The sequence below is a fragment of the Lampetra planeri genome, chromosome 30, assembly GCF_965212315.1.
Source record: "Lampetra planeri chromosome 30, kcLamPlan1.2.h2, whole genome shotgun sequence".
Classification (NCBI taxonomy): Eukaryota; Metazoa; Chordata; class Hyperoartia; order Petromyzontiformes; family Petromyzontidae; genus Lampetra; species Lampetra planeri.
Genome location: NC_136136.1, coordinates 7923598 through 7943043, shown reverse-complemented (window position 1 = coordinate 7943043; position 19446 = coordinate 7923598). Strand labels below are relative to the sequence as shown.

The window sequence follows — 19446 nt, the reverse complement described above, 5'->3', positions numbered from 1 at the left end:
TATGGAGCCTCCGGGTATACCCTCGTATCTAATGTTGGTACTATTACCTCTGAGATGAGTGGTAGCACAGTGGCCCTGTGGTAAGCACCTCGCATTAGCACGGTTGGCTATGTACAGTGCGAAAGAAGTTCAAAATGGTACATACAAGCACAATGAAGCCGCTTACCAAATTCGTGTTTCACCTTCTGCTGACGTCAGTGACGAGTGACATCTGGACAGGCCGTGGGTCCCCCGCCCCCAATACCCCACCTCTTCAGCAACCCACAATGACCAGTACGGTGAAGTATGGTAAAACATCACCCGTAACCGACACAGGATGTGGAAACCTTCATCCAGCAGTGACTCTTAGTCGACTTAAAAGGGACGTAAATTACTATTATTGAATAGATATTATGTGCTCTGATAAATTAATGTTGACAAATATAGCACTTGCATGGCTCGGTGCTATTGTATGAAATTCCAGAGTCTTGTGAATTATACAAAAAACAGTCCAGATATGCCTCTCTTCGTCTGAGCACCGCGCATTCTGTGGTCAGTGTCTGTTGGTCTTGGTGACGCGTAACGGCGGCATAGCACAAGATTTCCCAGAAAAGCTTTGCTCATCATGCTCAGTAAATTTGGGGGTATTGTAATAGCGGAGGCTGGCACGGTACACACACACAACGTCCATTGGGTAACAACACACACACACATGATGTGTGCACACACTGCGAGTGCTATATTTGTAAACATTAATTTATCAGAGCACACACCGTGTGTGTATCCGCTTCGACGGACCTCAAACGACACCGTCGGTGATCGGGCAGGCAAGCCCCATCGTGCATGCCGAGCTGCTGCTGCTGCTGTACCCCGTGCGCCAACCTCAGCCTTCGTTATAGTTTAACCAGGGTCTCCGGGCCCTACACATGCGACATATCCAAAGTCCATGCTTGAGTCACAACTATTTATTGTCGTTGTTGCAAAGAATGGATTATTTTCAAAACTATGTTGTTTTCAAAGAGCGTACGATGGGTGCGCGTGTGTGGCCAGACGGACAGGATTCGTAAAAGTGTGCGCGCAAAAACAAATGTTCACGCTCGCTTAGTTATCGGCAAGATATTTCACGAATTATCGATCAGCCGTGGCAGTTGTGTAAAAAAAAAACCCAAGCCATTCCCCATCGCTGATACCACGCCAGCTCACACGTAACTGAAAGCCCTTTGAGCAAGAGGCAAGCGACTTCCTTGTTCAGCCCACTTGCGTTCCGCCTGTGCTTCGCTCCCTTTCACTCTTAGCTGTTGCACTCCTCTAGGCTCCTCTAGGCTTTGCGAGAAAGGGAGAGAGAAATCAAACCATGGCGTTTTACGCACCAGTCCAGAGTGATATCGTCAACCCGGTAAGTGACAGTTGTACACCCACCCCTTCGCTGCTCGCGAAACAAATCGTCGTCTTTAAAGACGGGAGACACACCGTTGTGCGCTGAGTGGTTGTTATTTTTGTCTGTCCGTTTGATTTCTCCTCTAGAATTCGCTTGCGGGAGGACGTGTTTTGTTTGATTTCTCTCTGTTTCTAAGACTTCGCAGCGATACAACAGCTGCGTAGCTCTGCCATTGGAAGGGCATCTGGCGGTCGGGAGAGTTGCGAGTTTTTAATCCCGATGAAGCGAGTTACGGTGCCGCATAACTTCGTGGGAAAGTCAACGGACCTTGGGAAAATGAAATTTCAGCGCTGTAAACGAGTGATACAATCCTTACCCGATACTTGTCGACGCTCTCCAACTAAGATTGCAATTGTTGATGCGCTCACTCTGTCCGTCCGTGTCACATCGTGAGGAGGGACTAACGTTCGCCAAGAAGATCCTACGTGCCTCAAACGTGGACGGACACACACCAGAGCAATTATTATTATTAAGTGCAAATATTAAATATGTTTGCCGTGACGGCTACCGGTTTGTTTCAATGTTGCTACTTGGAATGGTGCATGGCCTGAATGTTGCTTTACTCGAATGCGTTTGCTAACTCGCCGTCTGAAATATTTTACATTTAATTCCGCAACTTACATTGTGTTTCACTGTCGTAAGACACCTTAACGCTAAATGTTTATTAAACAAATCAAATCGTTGGCCTCCAAACGGCTAAATAAATAATTGTGAAGGTAAACGCACACGCTGGAAAGCGTGTTGCAGTCCAAGGTGTGAGAATTAATAGTTCTCATTTGTTTAAAATAATGGTCCCGTATTAGCCTACGAAAACTAATGGGCTTACGACAAAAAAAACGTTGACCGTGTTTTTTTTGTATGATCAAAAATGTAACCCAGATATCTTCTTCAATAAATATATGTATATAGCAAGGATAGGCACAGTGCATATACATAGAGGCAGAGTCATGTCAATGTCAATCGGTTTGTTTTCATCGGGTGAGAGAATTGAAGACCGGAGATGAACTTTTCTAGATTTTTTTTCCATTTCCAAATTAGCAATAACATCTACAAATGATGTTTTTGCGCACAATCTCATTCTCAATAGAGAGTAATGCAAGGGGGGAGACAAGCGGCGTCGTTGTCCTGTGGTTTATTACACTGGTCAACACACTTTTTCTGGCATAAGGTAATTTTGGGGTGCTAATTCCAAATCTGGCATCAGTTTTTGTCTATCACGTCAGGTTTTTGAGATATCAAATATTGCATTTTCAATAAAAACTGCAGAAGAAAAATATTAAATAAATGTGGATATCTACATAAAATGATATTATAAACACACTATCCAAAAAATACAGCGCCATATTTTAACACTAAAGCAGTCACTGACTGGCAACAACTTGCAATCATAAGTGACAGACTTAATTTCGGGTAAAATCAATGAAAATGGGGGTATGCCGATAGCATAAAAATAATGTGATAGAGAAAATCTGAGATCAGATTTGGAATCAGCACCCTGAAATTAGTCTAAAACAGCTGCAAAAGTCCAGGCCAGAATTTTTTTTTTTTCGACCAGTGTTGGAGACAGTTTGTTTTTGTTATCAGCTTTAGCAAGTGACAGCGGCGGTGGGAACATGGGGCAGCAGCAGGAACTGTAGAAAGTTATCACTGAAGACCTACGAAGCAGAAGTGCCTAGGATCTACAAGAACCTGAACCCGGCCCTGATGACACTGACCATCAAACCGGGCGGCTCATTGCTAGAGCAAGCGACTCACTTTTTGATAGTTTCAGTTCCTGGTTGGGGGTTGACTCAGTCCATCATCCCTCAAGGGTTGATAAAATATCATCGTTTTGTGAGAAAGTCAAACGTGTATGTGCCATGAACAGACTCGATCCCGCCATAGAAATGTGGAATTTCCAATAGTGCCTAAGTGCCGTAAAGAGAAGATGAGCATCCCAGCAATGCTGATATGAGCAGCACATCGCTTGAACAAAGCAAGAATAAGGGGCATAAAATGAAGTTTTAAAGAAATCTAAATATGTGTACTTTAACGTTCTTAAGTCGGACTGATGTGCTACCTTTCACCACACCTCTGTCCTTCCTGCAGGCCATCCCATACGTGGGCATGATTTTTGGGGGCCTCTCCGATGGCAAGATGGTCATGATAAAGGGCATGACGCCCCATCACTCCGGAAGGTAAGGTCATATCCTGGAACTTTTGAAAAATGCCTTTGAAATGCCACCCACACATATTTATTTATTTATTTCCTTTCAATTTCGATCTATTCTCTAATTAGTCTTGGCCATTCGTAGCTAGTTTTGCACAGAACGTCAACATGATCGAAATCAATTGAGTGTCCTCGTTGGCACGCGTGTTCTTTTTTTTGTAATAATTTGAACCGTTCAGATAGCAACCGACTTAGTGCTGCTCGTTAGCGAATCATCAACTAATGCTTTTACAGGCCACCAAACTTCAATAGTGATTACCGTTGGTACGGATATGTTAATACACACAATTGACAGGAAGGACAAGATCAATGGGCTCACATAATGTGCATGCATAATTTACGTTGACTCGTTAATACCCCCCCCCCCCACTTTGCGCAAGAGCGCAGAAGCGTGGTCACCACATTTACGCCTCTATTAAAGGAGCGAAACAGGTAAACCTCTCCACAAATCTGACTGTCGCCTGATGAAGCTAGTTGTAATTACTGACGAAACGTCGTACTCAGATTGCAAACGTTGTGGCTTGGCTCTCCAACACACCGGTGTGCTGTACTAGTATACTACACTATACACTACTACACTATACACTACTATACACTACTACACTATACACTACACTATACACTACTACACTATACACCACGATACACTACTACACTATACACTACTACACTGTACACTACTACACTATACACTAGTGCTGTACTAGTATACTACACTATACACTACTACACCATACACTACACTATACACTACTACACTATACACCACGATACACTACTACACTATACACTACTACACTATACACTACTATACACTACTACACTATACACTACTACACTATACACTACACTATACACTACTACACTATACACTACTACACTATACACTACTACACCATACACTACTACACCATACACTACACTATACACTACTACACTATACACCACGATACATTACTACACTATACACCACGATACACTACTACACTATACACTACTACACTATACACTAGTGCTGTACTAGTATACTACACTATACACTACTATACACTACACTATACACTACACACTAGTGCTGTACTAGTGACGAATTGGCACGTTCTGTTTACGTGACAACCCTTACTAGTTGGCTGTGTCGGGTGGTGGCGGGTTTAACGACACATTTATATATTTACACGATCTAACCCCAAAAAACCTCTATTATGGATGATATTGGTCGCGAAAGCCAACTACGTGCTAAACTGGCCATCTGTATTGTTGGCGATGGGGAAATTCCGATTGGAATGAATAATCGTCAATATGACAATGATGCCCTATGCGTCTCCTTCCCAATGGTGCAGTACTCATCTCCATTGGCACCACTCAGCCAGCTGCGGAAATTCCACATTCCTATGGCAGGGGTCAGGCTTTCTATAAGATAACCACCAGTCTTGTTGCGATTTATCTGCCTCGCAATTACCCACGAACCCATTGCACAGAACACATAAAGTGAAAATAATCGACCTCTTCCAAGATTGGATGCTTTTTCTGAGCATAATAATTTATTTTAATCGATTCAACGAGGGCTTTTTACGCACTGTATGCTCCGTGTTGGTTTCCCATGAAGCGGTACTCCTTTTATTCACCTGGGAGCGTTGATTGGCCAAGACGATACCTTGACAAATTTGTTTTTTATTTGCAGCTTTATGGTTGTGATTTATTACGCCAGCACAGTGGCATCCAACCAGATGCGTGGATTAAACCAAGGCTAGAGCTGCAACACAGCATCACAGTGCAAGGTCACTGTGAACATTGTTCAATTGTGGACCAATCAACTTCAAGGACAGTGCATATCATTATCAGAGTTGTTTCTTTTTGTTTGCATTTTGAATGCTTGTGTTGTGGTTATTGCAAACATGATCCCTTGTATAAAGGTGTCAGTTTTGTACCCGTTGAAAGGGTAAAACCCTACTATTAGATCCAAAAACCTGTCTTTAATCTGAACATGTTCTCAAATCCAAATTCTCCTGTTTCTGTCTCTCCGTTGAATGTCAACCATGCATCTGTCCATGCTTCTTTGCGCTGATGCAGCACGGCTTAACTTTCGCCAGACCCAGTCCACGTCGGCAAGCCGAAATATATTTTCCCCGTTATACTGGATGCACACCGCATCCAGTATAACTCTGGCGACGGCCGTGGCTGCGGCCCCGTGCCGCTCACTCCAGGTCTCCTTCTCCCTCCTCGCTTGTTCAGGTTCCAGATCGACTTCCAGTGCGGGTCGGCCGTGACCCCGCGGGCCGACGTGGCATTCCACTTCAACCCGCGCTGGGACGAAGGGTCACATCAGGTGGTGTGCAACACGCTCCAGCGGCAGGCGTGGGGCAAGGAGCAGAGGGCCCACAACACCATCATGCGCGGCCAAGCCTTTGAGATCATCTTCATGGTCTCCAACCACAACTTCAAGGCAAGTCTGAAATGACTCGAAGCGGCTTCCTGCTCAACGTAACATTTGCCAGAAACGCGCTTCGAGAAAAAATGTGTCCACGCTCGACAAACCGGACGCGCTGCACAGGTGAGAATTTTTTTGAGTAAAGCATCACTGAACCGACGCATTGGGATAGCTAGTGTATTACCATTTACAGTCCGATGTCACTCGGCCGGTCGACGAAGGGCACCCCATACGTTTCAGTCATGAAAGTTGTTTGACTATACTTCACCGTGCTGATCAGTATAGGATAAACAAGAGTGGTGGGTGAGGGGGGGGGGGTTAAGCGGAACAGAAACCACAGATGTTATCCCTCCTTGGCCAGGAATTGAACTCAGCCAGGCCGCACAATGCAGTACACTCACCTGTGCTTGCCTAATCCCTCGTACGACGAATGAAAAAACAAAATACGAAAGTAAATATGAAAAAGTCCTATCTATGGATACAAATTTTGTCACGGTTTGTGGACGTGAATTTATTCAAGAATCAGTGTGTTTTGTCAAAATTTGTAGGATCTCATTCGTATTTTTTGTTGCATTTTGTACAGTCTTGTTCAGCTGTTAAGTATGTTTTGTCATTTTGTTGTTGTCTATTTACGCGTCTTAGAACATTTTATACTCGCTGGTTATTATTCTCTCCGATTTACAACATTTTTATACTTTAATTAAAATGTTGATGTGGGCGCTTTGCGGCGATCCTTTTGCTAAAGGCGCGATACAAAATAAATAAATAACACACTCAATCGGCTATGTCACCGATTCACTCCGTTAGTTTTTAACGTAACACTCGCATACAGCTCGCGTACATTCCTTCACAAATGCTCATAACCGTTAGCACAACAAAATTGTCACGTACATAACGTGTCATTCTAAATGTTCTCTACATTGACAGAGCCCTTTCGCACCTTTCTTTGACAACGATGCGCTGTGCGTCACGTCCCGAGAGTTTGTGTTTTTTTTTCGACTCGTGTTTGAAACCTGATTGCCTGGGCGGCGTGCCGCGTGACGGTGCCCGTGGAAATATTTAGAGCCCGCTAAACGCCCACGCGCAAAAGGTAAAGATTCCTCGCACGGAGTAACGCAATCGGCGCTTTCCGTTACGACTCCGAAGAGGCGTCGTTGCAACGAGGCTATTTGCTGTAGATAAACTTTACGTCCGCGCGGTACAACTCGGCTGATGTTTTCACACTGTCCAGTAACAGGCCATTGCGGGCTGTGGTTGCAATTACAGTACTATGGAGCCGCTGTTGTACCCTGCAGCCAAAAGAAAAGCCATTAATTATCAGTGGACAGAGAAGTGCAGGTGTGTGTGTGTGTGTTTGTTGAACCTCTTTTGCACCGTATGTAGCCAATTGTGATAATTGGAGGTGCGGGATGGATAACAAACTAAACACAAAAAGCAGTTCTAAAGAAACTCGTTTTCAATGAAGATGTAATGTGCTTAGCTCCAGTGGCTTCCGAATATCGAAATTGTGACGTTTAACTGCCAAGTCTGCAAAATAGGTGACCGCACGTTATGGGAGTTAATTGCCAACATTATTTCGTACGTTGTGCTTTCTGATCGATTAAACAATTACAATCCGCGATCTTAACTTTACATCATCATCCGATCATCTTGATTTAAAGCTTTCGTGACTGCAGGGATTCATCTTCTTGGTTCTTTCGGTAAAGTGACGTAGAAGGGAAGTAATAAAATATAAAAAATAAAACATAATAAATTATTCTCACGACGTTTCGGCCACAACGCAAGCAGCCGTCCTCAGGTGATCGTCATCAGGTAGAACTCTCTCGTGGTATAACAATGCAACTGCAGCAGCAGCAACTGCAGCTCCCTTTGATGCTGTTAATCCTGCATAATGCACATGCATATGTAGTACTAATCACATTCCTGCATTTCCCATAAATATGCTAAATTCCTCTTGATATGCAAATTCATTTGTCAAGGCGCCCAGCTTATATATATATGCTCCAAGCTCTTGTGCTGTTTCATTCAGACTCTGTCGCCTCGACGGACCTGGTTTTCACCTGAGGACGGCTGCTTGCGTTGTGACCGAAACGTCGTGAGAATAATTGTATTATGTTTTATTTTTATTATTTTATTACTTCCCTTCTACGTGACTTTACCGAAAGAACCAAGAAGATGAATCCCATCATCATCAACTATAGTCGTTCCACTGCTGGATAAAAGCCTTCCCAAGCGCTCGCCATCTCTCGTGGTTCGAACTTGATTTGAAGCTTTCGTGACTGCAGGAGTTACTCTTTGGTTCTTTCGGTAAAGTCGCGTAGAAAGAAAATAAATGTAATAATAGAATGCGACGTTTCGATTGCAATCGTCATCAGGTAGAACGCTCTCGTGGTCTAACAATGCAACAATCCGTTGAGCTCCCGCACGCCACAAAATAAAACATGCTTCGAGTAAATATACGGTCCATGAAATACATGCGGAGAAGGACAAAAACAAACCCCTTAAACTATTTGCATATGGGGAGATTGAATGCCAAATATACAGGGTGCTTAAAAAAATTGTTTTAACACTTCTGAGAATTTGCAACAACGCCACAAGAAAAGTGCCCCCGGGCTCTGGAGACCACCTGGAGAAGATTCCAGGCACGCGTTGACAACGATGGCGAAAAAGTGGAGACTCCTTTGACTTTTTGAAGTTATTAACATACATTTATTTTCATTTTACCGTGTATTATCCGTTCTTTTTCCACTAAAATCCGTAGTCCCATATAGTGTTAACATGTTTTTGAAGCACGCTGTATTTTTTTAATAGGTCATAAATTCATTGCGCTGTTCTTTTAATCCTACCATGGCTTTGCTCCCCGCAATCACCAACCCACGTGGAAACCAGAGTGGTGAAGTATGGCCAAATAAACTCCCAGAGTCTACATAGTATGGGGACGCCTTCATCCAGCAGTAGACTGGAGAATGGGGATGTACACGTCCGCTGTACATACCAGCAGAGGCCACTTGCGATGACAGGGGAAGCCGACTGCGACATGTCACTGTTTGACATTCCTAGCAAACCAGCGCAACCATTTGGCCGCGTACGACCTGCTTAAAACTGGATCTTCTCGGAATCCAGTTCACACGAGCCGACATGGTGGACTTCTGTGTTTCTCAATCACCGGAGGTGTACATAGCGTAATTGTAGAACTCTATTTTGGATGGAGAAAATGATGAAAGTGGATGGATTTGCTGTGGTGTATGGTGAAGACTGGAGATTGGGCAAACTGGCTCCGACCTTTGCCTAAACGAGATAAGAGGCGGACAAAGGTCGCGCCAGTCGTTACATTCTTTTTTTACAATCGCTGACGGGATAGAGGGGCAGCTCTGCAACGGCTCGCTGACTTCACTTGACTGCTGGCAGAAGCGCCTCACTGCTGGCAGAAGGGCCTCCGCAATAGGGAGCTCCGGGGAACCTCCCAATTGACGGAATTTTGGCCTACTCTTCCATACTGGTCAAGAATCTTAGAAGAGTTGGGAGTACCCACTTTTGACCCCACCACACACACACACGTGACCTGCCAATTGACTAAACTGGATTGTAACCATTTACAGGGACTCCTCTACTTACGAATGAGTTAGGTTCCAGAGGTCTGTTCGTAAGACGATTTGTTCATAAGTCCAACTTTACTCCGTTCAATTCCAAACGTGTTGTGCGGCATGTATACTAAAAGCAGGGAATGACTTTCAAAGTTGTATAATCTCCTGTAGACGTCGATGCCACTGGTTCATCATGTTCTGCAGATGTAGATGCCACCACTGCCATCTATTGCGCGGAGGTTGAACTTACGACTCTCGGTCTGAACGGCAACTGGACATACGGACAAGTGTGTTCGTATCTCTGAAAGTTCGTAAGTTGAATGTTCGTAAGTAGAGGAGTCCCTGTATATTGCTGGGTGGACATAAAGCGGGGGCTTCATGAGAAACCCACCAATTGTTTCAACTACCGCCCAGGGAGATCAATGCAAACGGGCGACCGAATAATAACAATAATGGTGAAGCAGTGGTGTGTCCTGCAGGTGGCACCATCGGCTCTGGTCATGATGCCATCTTGATCTTGCGTGCTGTGCCAGGTGGCAGTGAACGGGTCCCACTTCATGGAGTACCCGCACCGCATCCACTTTGCCAGCGTGGATACCCTGAGCATCGCGGGCACCGTCAACGTCTACTCCATCTCCTTCACCCAAAACCAGGTGCGTCCACCATGGCCAGGTTTATCTTTTATCTGCCTCCCCGAGCCAATCGTTAAAATTTGCCCCAACAACACGTGTAAGCTTTCGAAGGAATCTTTGTCAACATTGTACTGTATACTAAACACACACACATATCTACAGTACGTGCTGCATGTTTGCTATGTCAATGGTGTTTCACCAGGTTTCTTTTTTATTTTTCAGATGATCCCTCAACCTTTTCCACCAACGTATCCACCGACACAGATGATGCCCCCTCAATTCATGCCAGCGCAGCCTCCACCATACCCAGGTGGACTGGTGGGTGTCCCCATGACCTCTCGCATGCACTGATCATAGCGCGGTGAGCAATCTAAGCTGCCCAGTCTGATTGCATTCTGTGTCTCCAGTCGATTGATCATATTGTGTGTGTGTGTCTGCCTTATTCAGATGACCTTGGCCGTGAACCCAGTAAGTAACTTATCTATCACATTAATTATGTTATTTAAATTGTAATTAATTCACCTTCTGCATTTTCTGTGTTTTAGGATTGACCTTTTCACCCTGTATTTAAACCAAAAGTTGGAGACAAGTCTTATACTCTGGTTGGCATCAAACAACATTACTAGAACTTTATTAACGCCAGATACATCGGTGGGGTGCGTCTTACTTTCCAGACCGTCTTATAATACAGATGACATGGTATATTTGGGGGCAGTAGTGGTGTAGTGGTTTTCGCGCTGGGCTCTGAATCCGGCTACCTGAGATTGTTTCCTGATAACGGATAACATCAAGGTCATGGTCCCATCCACCCCTTCACCAACCCGCATTGACCAGCGTGGTGATGTATGGCCAAACAGCCCTCACGGTATGAGGCCTTCATTATAAACCGTTGTTATTCTCAATACCTTCACAAAGGGTTCCTCATTAGATCGTTTCAATGTGTCATTAGTTCAAAGTGAAATTTCTAAAATCAGTAGCCATATCTTGATTTGAAGCTTTCGTGACTGCAGGAATCCATACTCTTTGGTTCTTTCGGTAAAGTCACGTAGGTAGAAAAATAAAATAAAACAGTAGCCATAAACATGTCACACCAGTCCAGTGGGGATTAGTCTCACAACAACTGCGTGATCTGTCTGCGGACCACTCACCCTGCCTCGAGAACGCTGGTTGCAGGCGTGCGTACCACCACACCTGGCAAAATTCATTCTTGGAGGAAAGATTGCATCGGATGTTTTCAATTTTCTAGCAAAATAAATGAAGAAAGGAGTTGCAGAGTTCACTCGTCGGGGATTGTGGCGACCACACGGAAGGTTTAAGAAGGCGCTCGGAAAATTTAAAAAGACCACGTGGGCTAAGCTTCTTTGTCTGCGAGGAGTAAACATGTACTTTGGCTCTGCGCAGAGCGTCCTGCTAATCCAGCAGGTGGAGCTTGTAAGCCTCGGCATTAGGAGCAAGACCAGTGGACCTCGATGTATGCTCTAGACGACGCACCACAGTCTTCAGAGCCCCAAGACGATCGTTAAACAAGGGACAGGAACATTTTAGCAACGCCACCTGTGATCTAAGTGGTGCAAGGCCATCGATGATGGTTTCTTTGCTTTTGTAGAAGGGAGGTAAACCCATTGGACCGAGCCACAACCATCCAATGAACCAATAAACTTGGCTTTGACAGGGCATGTGGGAGCATCAACCTAAATATTAAAGTTTCCAACAAACATTAATTTGTTGATATGATTTACCAGGCAGTGCCGTACAGCTGTGACATCCCTGGAGGATTATACACCGGACGCATCATCATCATGAATGGCGTGGTCAGCCCCAAAGCTCACCGGTGAGGGCTTGGGACGGGAGAGACCTCCTGAGATGAGTTATACACTCTGAGTTATACAGTATGGGTCACTGCCAGCGGTGGCTCATGGATCCGAGTGCAGGAGGCCACAAACTTCACCCTGGATGTCTCACATAGAGACCCATATAAACACACAGAGACCCATAGATTCACACAGAGACGCATAGACTCACATTGAGACCCATAGACTCACACAGAGACCCATAGACTCACAGAGGCCCATAGACTCACACAGAGATTCATAGACTCACACATAGACCCATAGACACACACAGAGACCCATAGACTCACACAGAGACCCATATACACACAGAGAGACCCATATACACACAGAGAGACCCATAGACTCACACAGAGACCCATAGACACACACAGAGACCCATAGACACACACATAAACCCATAGACACACACAGAGACCCACAGACTCGCATAGAATTCCCCAGAGAAAGTGGAATACGATGGCAGTGGTTCTGGCAAGCGCTTTGTCCACCAGAGTGGCGCCTGCAGTTCACGCAGCTTCCCATGAGGTGCGTGGCTTCTCAACCACAGCATACACACTGCTACTGCTTTCAAGGGAAAGATAAATGTGTAATTACTGGTAATTAATTCAGCACAGGGAGTTGAATGGTTGTAATAGCAACACCATCTGACGTGAGAAAATAATGTGTTTTTATGTTCATCAGTTTTATTCTAAAAGTGTTTTGTTATTATCTTACATTCACTTGTTTCCATTAATTTCCAAAAGGTTTCATTACGAGCTGTCATTCATTTACAGCACTTGAAACAACGTAAAATTGTCTGAGAGGCTCAAAGTGGTGAGTCGGCTCTGCTGAGATCCTGGGTTTGAATCCAGACACCCACCTGTGATTTAGCCAGGTTCCCACATGCCGTGAGTTCATGGATGCACAAAAAACCCATAGCATAAAATTAGATTTTGCACTTCATTTGGCAAATTCCAACTCTGATGATTAAAGCTGTCAGTGTGACTGTCATGCAATGGACATCTCAGAGGGAGCTCTGTGATATCCACTTCCATGGGCTGTTCTTTAGCACAAAGGGTTGCACTGCCATGAGAGATGCGAATGGATTCTTCGTCTTATTGCGTGACGCTGAAACTACAAATGGATTAAAATTTGGAGAATATGGCCAAATAACGTTTAAACAAAAATAGGGCATTAAACCTACTCTTAGGTTTTTTTCAGTAAAGTCACGTAGGTAAAAATAAATAATAAAAATAGAAATAATAGAAATAATAATAGAAATAAAATTATAAATCACTTGATACAGTACATTTAGCTGTGACGGTCCCACCTGATGACGGAGACTTGTGTTGCCTCCGAAACGTCGTGATTTCTAAGTTTATTTCTATTATTATTTCTATTATTTTTATTTTTTATTTTTACCTACGTGACTTTACCGACAAAACCGAAGAGTATGAATCCTTGCAGTCACGAAAGCTTCAAATCTAGAAGCATAGAACCTGTTGTGAATACATTTCCCAAAACCCCTTCTGATGGTGGCCATCCTGTCGTTGACCCTGTTTGCTGTGCGCCACTCGCCTCTCGCTCCAGGTTCGCCGTCAACCTCCAAATCACGGGTGGCCACGTCCTCCTGCACCTTAACCCTCGCTTCGACGAGCACGTCTTCGTGAGGAACTCCCATCTAAATAAGTCGTGGGGTCCCGAGGAACGCCAGGTGCCCTTCTTCCCCTTCAATAGAGGACAGGGCTTCCAGGTAAGGTCGTAGTTGGCCCAAGCGGCAAATCCAGCTCAAAATTCACTTTCTCTACCCTGACATTTGCTAGTCCATGGGTTCAATCTTAATTTGTGTGCCTATGTGTGTTCTCTCTCTATGTATCTCTGTAATATCTGTCTGCTTATATGTCTGTCTATAGTTTTCTGGTTAGATTTTTGTTGCTATTTCATTTATACCTGATGATGATTGCTTGTGTTGCAATCGAAAACGTCGTATGCTATTATTTAATTTATTATTTTTTCTTTATACGTGACTTTGCCGAAAGAACCAAAGAGAAAGTCCATGGGTTGGTAGGTTAACTTGCACCTGAGGTCAACTCTTAAGTTAAAAACGACAAACTTGGCGCTGACCACAAATATGTGTCCGTTTGTCAGATGCACGTACTGCATGCAAGAGAACACAAACAGAACGCCATTTTGTCTTCACATCTAAACATTGCCGATAGATTTGGAGGATCCCCTCTGAGTGTATTCAATCCCGTCACTTCACTGTTCACACCTCCCATGCTCGATGCATCATTGTTATTCCACTTTTTTGGTTATTTTAGTTCTAGTTGTGTAAATGTGAAGTACGAATCGTGTAGAGCTATAAATCAAAAATGGGACGAAACTTGTAATTGCACAAATTATTCAAGTGGTACCACGTCGACAGGAGTTCACAAGCACAAATAACATGAACCTCAATAGCACATGCGCTAATGGCCATTTCCCGAAACGACACCAATTTTTTTTTTTCATTTTAAAGCCGAAGTGTAATTTCGGCACATTTTAGTATGACATAGCAATGCGATGGCCGAATTGCAAACCTCCTATAGGGTTTATCATACTGCTACAGCAAGATTATTACAGCACAGTATTTAACCATTGTAAGGCTTTTACACTATGAGATCTCTTTAACCAGTGGCAAAATATAGTAGTAGGTTTTTACCCTTTTAAACTGGTACAAAACTGACACCTTTATACAAGGCATCATGTTTGCAATAACCACAACACAAGTAGTCATTTTTGTGGTTATTGCAAACATGATGCCTTGTATAAAGGTGTCAGTTTTGTACCAGTTTAAAAGGGTAAAAACCTACTACTATATTTGCCACTGGTAAAAGAGATCTCATAGTGTAAATGCTTACCCCGAGCTCTCAATACTCTGATATTGCAGTGTTTGAGTTGTACGCCTTCTGGTGTCATCTGGTCCAACACCAATGGGGACTAGGCTCTAAAGAAAGCCGTCTCGGGTGTGGATCAATCAACTTCAAGGACAGTGCATATTATTATCATTATCAGCGTTGCTTCTTTTTGTTTGCATTTTTGACTACTTGTGTTGTGGTTATTGCAAACATGATTCCTTGTATAAAGGTGTCAGTTTTGTACCAGTTTAAAAGGGTAAAAACCTACTACTACAACATTGTAAGGCTGTGTGTTTATTTATTGAGGTTGGGGAGGGGGTCGGGTGGGATGGGGGGCTGCTCAAAATCCGAGGCCCCGGGGGAGCTGCGATGTTAATCAGTGCCCTGCCCGCGTGATGTCCTGCAGATGAATATCCAGTGCGACCCGACCGATTACAAGGTGTCCATCAATGGGCAGCACCTCTTCTCCTACAATCATCGCATGTCGCCCGTGGGGAGGGCCGTGAAGCTGGAGGTGTCTGGGGACGTGACCCTCACCAATGTCCAGCTGCAGTAAGCGCAGCTCGTTCGCTCGCCGCACGGCAGAGGGAAACCCTCCGCGAAGGATCGTTTGGCGGTGTCGCCAAACTCCGGCCCACCCCTCCCCTGATGTTGCTTTTTAGTCGTTGAAAATGTGTGCCAATCAGCTGATTACTCGTGAAGCAAAGGCAGTAAGTAGTACAATGATGAGCAACACTCCAAAAGACGGATTTTGTGCTCCAACTGTCGAGTAGACACGTTTGCTTGAGAGGGCGTGATATAATCTGTAGAGCATGCTTTTTTTTAAATACAGTGATTGTGATGATTTGCTATGGATGACTGAATTAAAACATACTTTTAAAATGTTGTTCTGCTACTGATTTATTGAAAAACCTTCGTGTCATCATCACTCAACCCGAGCCTGGTTCCATCTCCTCTCGCATGGCGGGGCCAAAGTAGAGCTGTCACGTGGGGTGATGGGGGGCACCTGAGACAAAGATCCCCCGTATAGCCTTGACATATTGTTAGGGCAAGTGCTGTTAGCGAGCACCTATGAAGACCGGCACGGCAAACGAGGGGGTTGGGTGGCCAGCACCACGCCCGATTGCCCTTCTCTCCCCAGTAGCGATGTTTACACACCGCACCAGGCACTCATTTGAGGCTGAGTCGATCTAGGGGAGGCCCAGGACCGGTTCGGATAATTGTCACTGGTGTTGGCCGTGAGCGGGATTCGAACTCGGGTGGCCGGTTTGTGGCGAGCCTCTTCTTATTCCACGAGGCTGCTGGAGACGCGGAGCAACAAACGACAAATTCAAATACTAATTGTTTTTTTACCCTTTTATCTGGCAACTGACACCTTTTTTTACAAGGAGTCATGTTTGCATTGACCACAATACCTGCGGTCGGAATGCAAACAAAAAACACAACTATGATAATGTATGCACTGTCCTTGAAATTGATTGGTCCACACCCGAGACAGCTTTTCTTAGAGCCTAGTCTCACATGGTGTTGGACCAGATGACGCCAAAAGGGTAAAACAACAATTATCATCATTGGAACCTCATTTGCCAGTAGAAAAATATGATAATTGGTTTTTTATCCTTTTATCTGGCAACAAAACTGACACCTTTTTTTACAAGGAGTCATGTTTGCATAGACCACAATACCTGCAGTCGTAATGAAAAAAAAACACAACTCTGATAATGTATGCACTGTCCTTGAAATTGATTGGTCCACACCCGAGACAGCTTTTCTTAGAGCCTAGTCTCACATGGTGTTGGACCAGATGACGCCAAAAGGGTAAAAAACCAATTATCATATTTTGCTACTGGCAAAGGAGGTTCCAATGGTGACAGTTTCACATTTGAGGTGGCCAAGCCAACTCACCGCGTCAGGACTAGCGGAGAGTCGTACATCGCTGTGATTTCTCCTCCTCGTGCGTGGAACGGCGGGCCTTGAACCCTGCGATCATTCCCTGTGCTCGGCCAGTTCGCTGCGATGTCTCCATCGGAACAATTTTCAGGTGAGCCACGAGGCGTCGCTGTTGTAAAGGACTTTTACTTTGCGTCACGCTGAACATTTCGGCTCGCACTTTTGCGATGATAGGTCGGTATGACTGCTGTGCGCGACTTTGCTGTTACTCGTTAGAATGTAGCGCACTGGTTCGCGAAATGTGTTTCCAATGAAGCCTTGTGTTCAGCTCAAAGTCTGTGATTGTCAGTAGTGCATTACTGTACTGGGCAAATCGGAGAATATGATTCCAAAGCTTAGATCAAATTATGCAGCTTTATTGCATATCTGTCAAACCCTTATTAGTGCCTACCATACTAGAGACAAATTCAGACCTTATTGGTCACCCCGTGCCATTATAAATCTCGACGTTCATCCCATAAGGTCGCATCACAAGGGAGAAACACAAACAAATAGACAAAAAACGAATTCTGCCCGTATTGAAACGGCTTGTACGCCGTATGGACCTGCAAACTCAATTTCCCTGTACAAGAATGCGGGTAACCCGTATGGATTGACAGGTGTGTTATTGAGGCACATTCATCATCATTAGCCGTGGTCTATCCACTGTAGGATGTAAGCCGCCACTAATCCGTCGCCATCTGGCGCCGTCTTCCAATGCAGCAATCCGTCGACCTCCTGCACAAGGGCCAATGTCACTCTGCCACATCTCCGTGATGAGCAGTTTCTCGCGGGCGCGTTGTACGAATGCATGTTGAACTTCTTTCGCGCCGTACGTAGCCAACCCTGTTAATCGGAGGTGCGTTCACTCGTTGGGCCACCACTCCATCATGAGTCTCGGCCACCAGCCATCAATCCCTTCTAGCCACCACGTCTCCTACTATTCTTAGGTTTTTTAGGTAAAGTCACGTAGGTAAAAAATTGAAATTAACGTCTCCTACTGCCAATGTCATGCCTTCTTGCATTTCTCACTCATCCATTTCCAAAGTGATGCCCTGCTCAAATGAGCATTGATTGAGGCTGTGCTCATCTTCCGTCTACAGCCCTGAGCCTATAATAAATTCCACATTCACATGACGGGGGCGAGTCTTGTTTATAGAATAGCCACTGTGGACCCCCCCCCCCCCCACCAAAAAAAGTGGTAACCATTGAATGGTCTGAGTCGACACCCGAACCGGGATTTGAATTCGCGACCTTCCGGTTTGCGGGCCGCTCACTCGACCGCTATCAACAAGTTTATTATTTTTTCTATCTACGTGGCTTTACCGAAAGACCCAAATAAAATGAATTCCTGCAGTCACGAAAGCTTTAAGTCAAGATTTAACAAGTTAAAAGTTTTGGCGTTAAAAAGACGTGTCCAAAAAAACATTTTCACGAAGATAGAACTTGTTTTGAGAGACCCTCAAATGTGACTGGGTGGTAGCATGGTGGCGGCGTATGCACATGCTGCTGCCTGTGCTTACCACTGCTGCGGGCAGTGGGAAGCACAGGCAGAAAGCCAGAGGTGGGGGGCATCGTCACCACCACCCTCTCGCATGCGGACAGCCGGGCCGCTGGCTGGGTTTGCCCCCCGGTGACCCTGGCCCTCGTGTGCTGTGTGCCCCCGTCTGCGGATGTGCCGTGGAGCCCACGGGCCCTGGTGGTGGTGGTAGTGGGTGGCAAAAGCCATCAATGCCCAACGGAGCGAGGAGGTAGGGGTGTCCCTCGCACACTCAACCCCCCCCCCCCCCCCGTGCTAAAGATAGACGACGCTGGTTGCCTGCTGCAGCTGTAGAGACTGCAGGGAGGGAGCTGCCGGCTGTGTGTGTGGTGGGGGGGCGATGTTTTGTCAGTGTCCGCTGGTGCCGTTTGTTCATTTTTGACGGATCGACCGCCCACCGATGAAGCGGTCTGGCCTGGGAGATGCATCTCCCGGTGCCAGAAGGGAGCTGGGTGCAGCTTTACGGGGAGGGCACGGCGCGAGAGCGACACGGGAGAGTCGTGGGGAGCCGTCCTGGCGCCTGAGAGACCCAAACGATGGACATGGAACAATCAAACGAAAACGCACGTGTTGCTGTGCCCGTACGGCCCGTGTTGTCGACGTTCCAGCGCTGGATGAGGGCCTCCCCACGCCGAGCGGGGGTCGTGTGGGTTACGTGACAGTTATTGAGCGCTCTCATCAATGCGGGATGGTGAAGGCGGGGAGCACAGGCATTGGGGCAGAGTACAGCACAACAGTGGATTGGATTGGACGGCCCATCGGATGAGGACGTTATCCCCTCGGGGCCTACAGCGCCTGTTGTTATGTGCTCCACTCGCCTATCCAAGCACTGTCCAGCTATTGTAGTTTTTTTACTATTTTATACAGTTTAAACTAATGCGGAATTACTTATTGTTATTTGTGTAACTTACATTAGATTGATGTCGTGGTATGTTCACTTGCGAAGCGCTCAGTGGCGATGTCATTGTGAAGGGTTGT

General features: G+C 45.4%; 1 protein-coding gene across 1 annotated transcript; it reads left to right on the top strand.

The window, feature by feature from the left end:
* The first annotated feature begins 942 nt into the window (after positions 1–942).
* Positions 943–15881, top strand: LOC144728914 (galectin-9B-like). Its single transcript, XM_078608658.1, has 9 exons — positions 943–1375; positions 3506–3594; positions 5859–6069; positions 10172–10291; positions 10493–10588; positions 10718–10738; positions 12013–12101; positions 13693–13855; positions 15406–15881. The coding sequence occupies exons 1-9, from the start codon at positions 1334–1336 to the stop codon at positions 15553–15555; spliced, it is 981 nt and encodes a 326-aa protein (XP_078464784.1). The 5' UTR covers positions 943–1333; the 3' UTR covers positions 15556–15881.
* The last annotated feature ends 3565 nt before the right edge of the window (positions 15882–19446 follow it).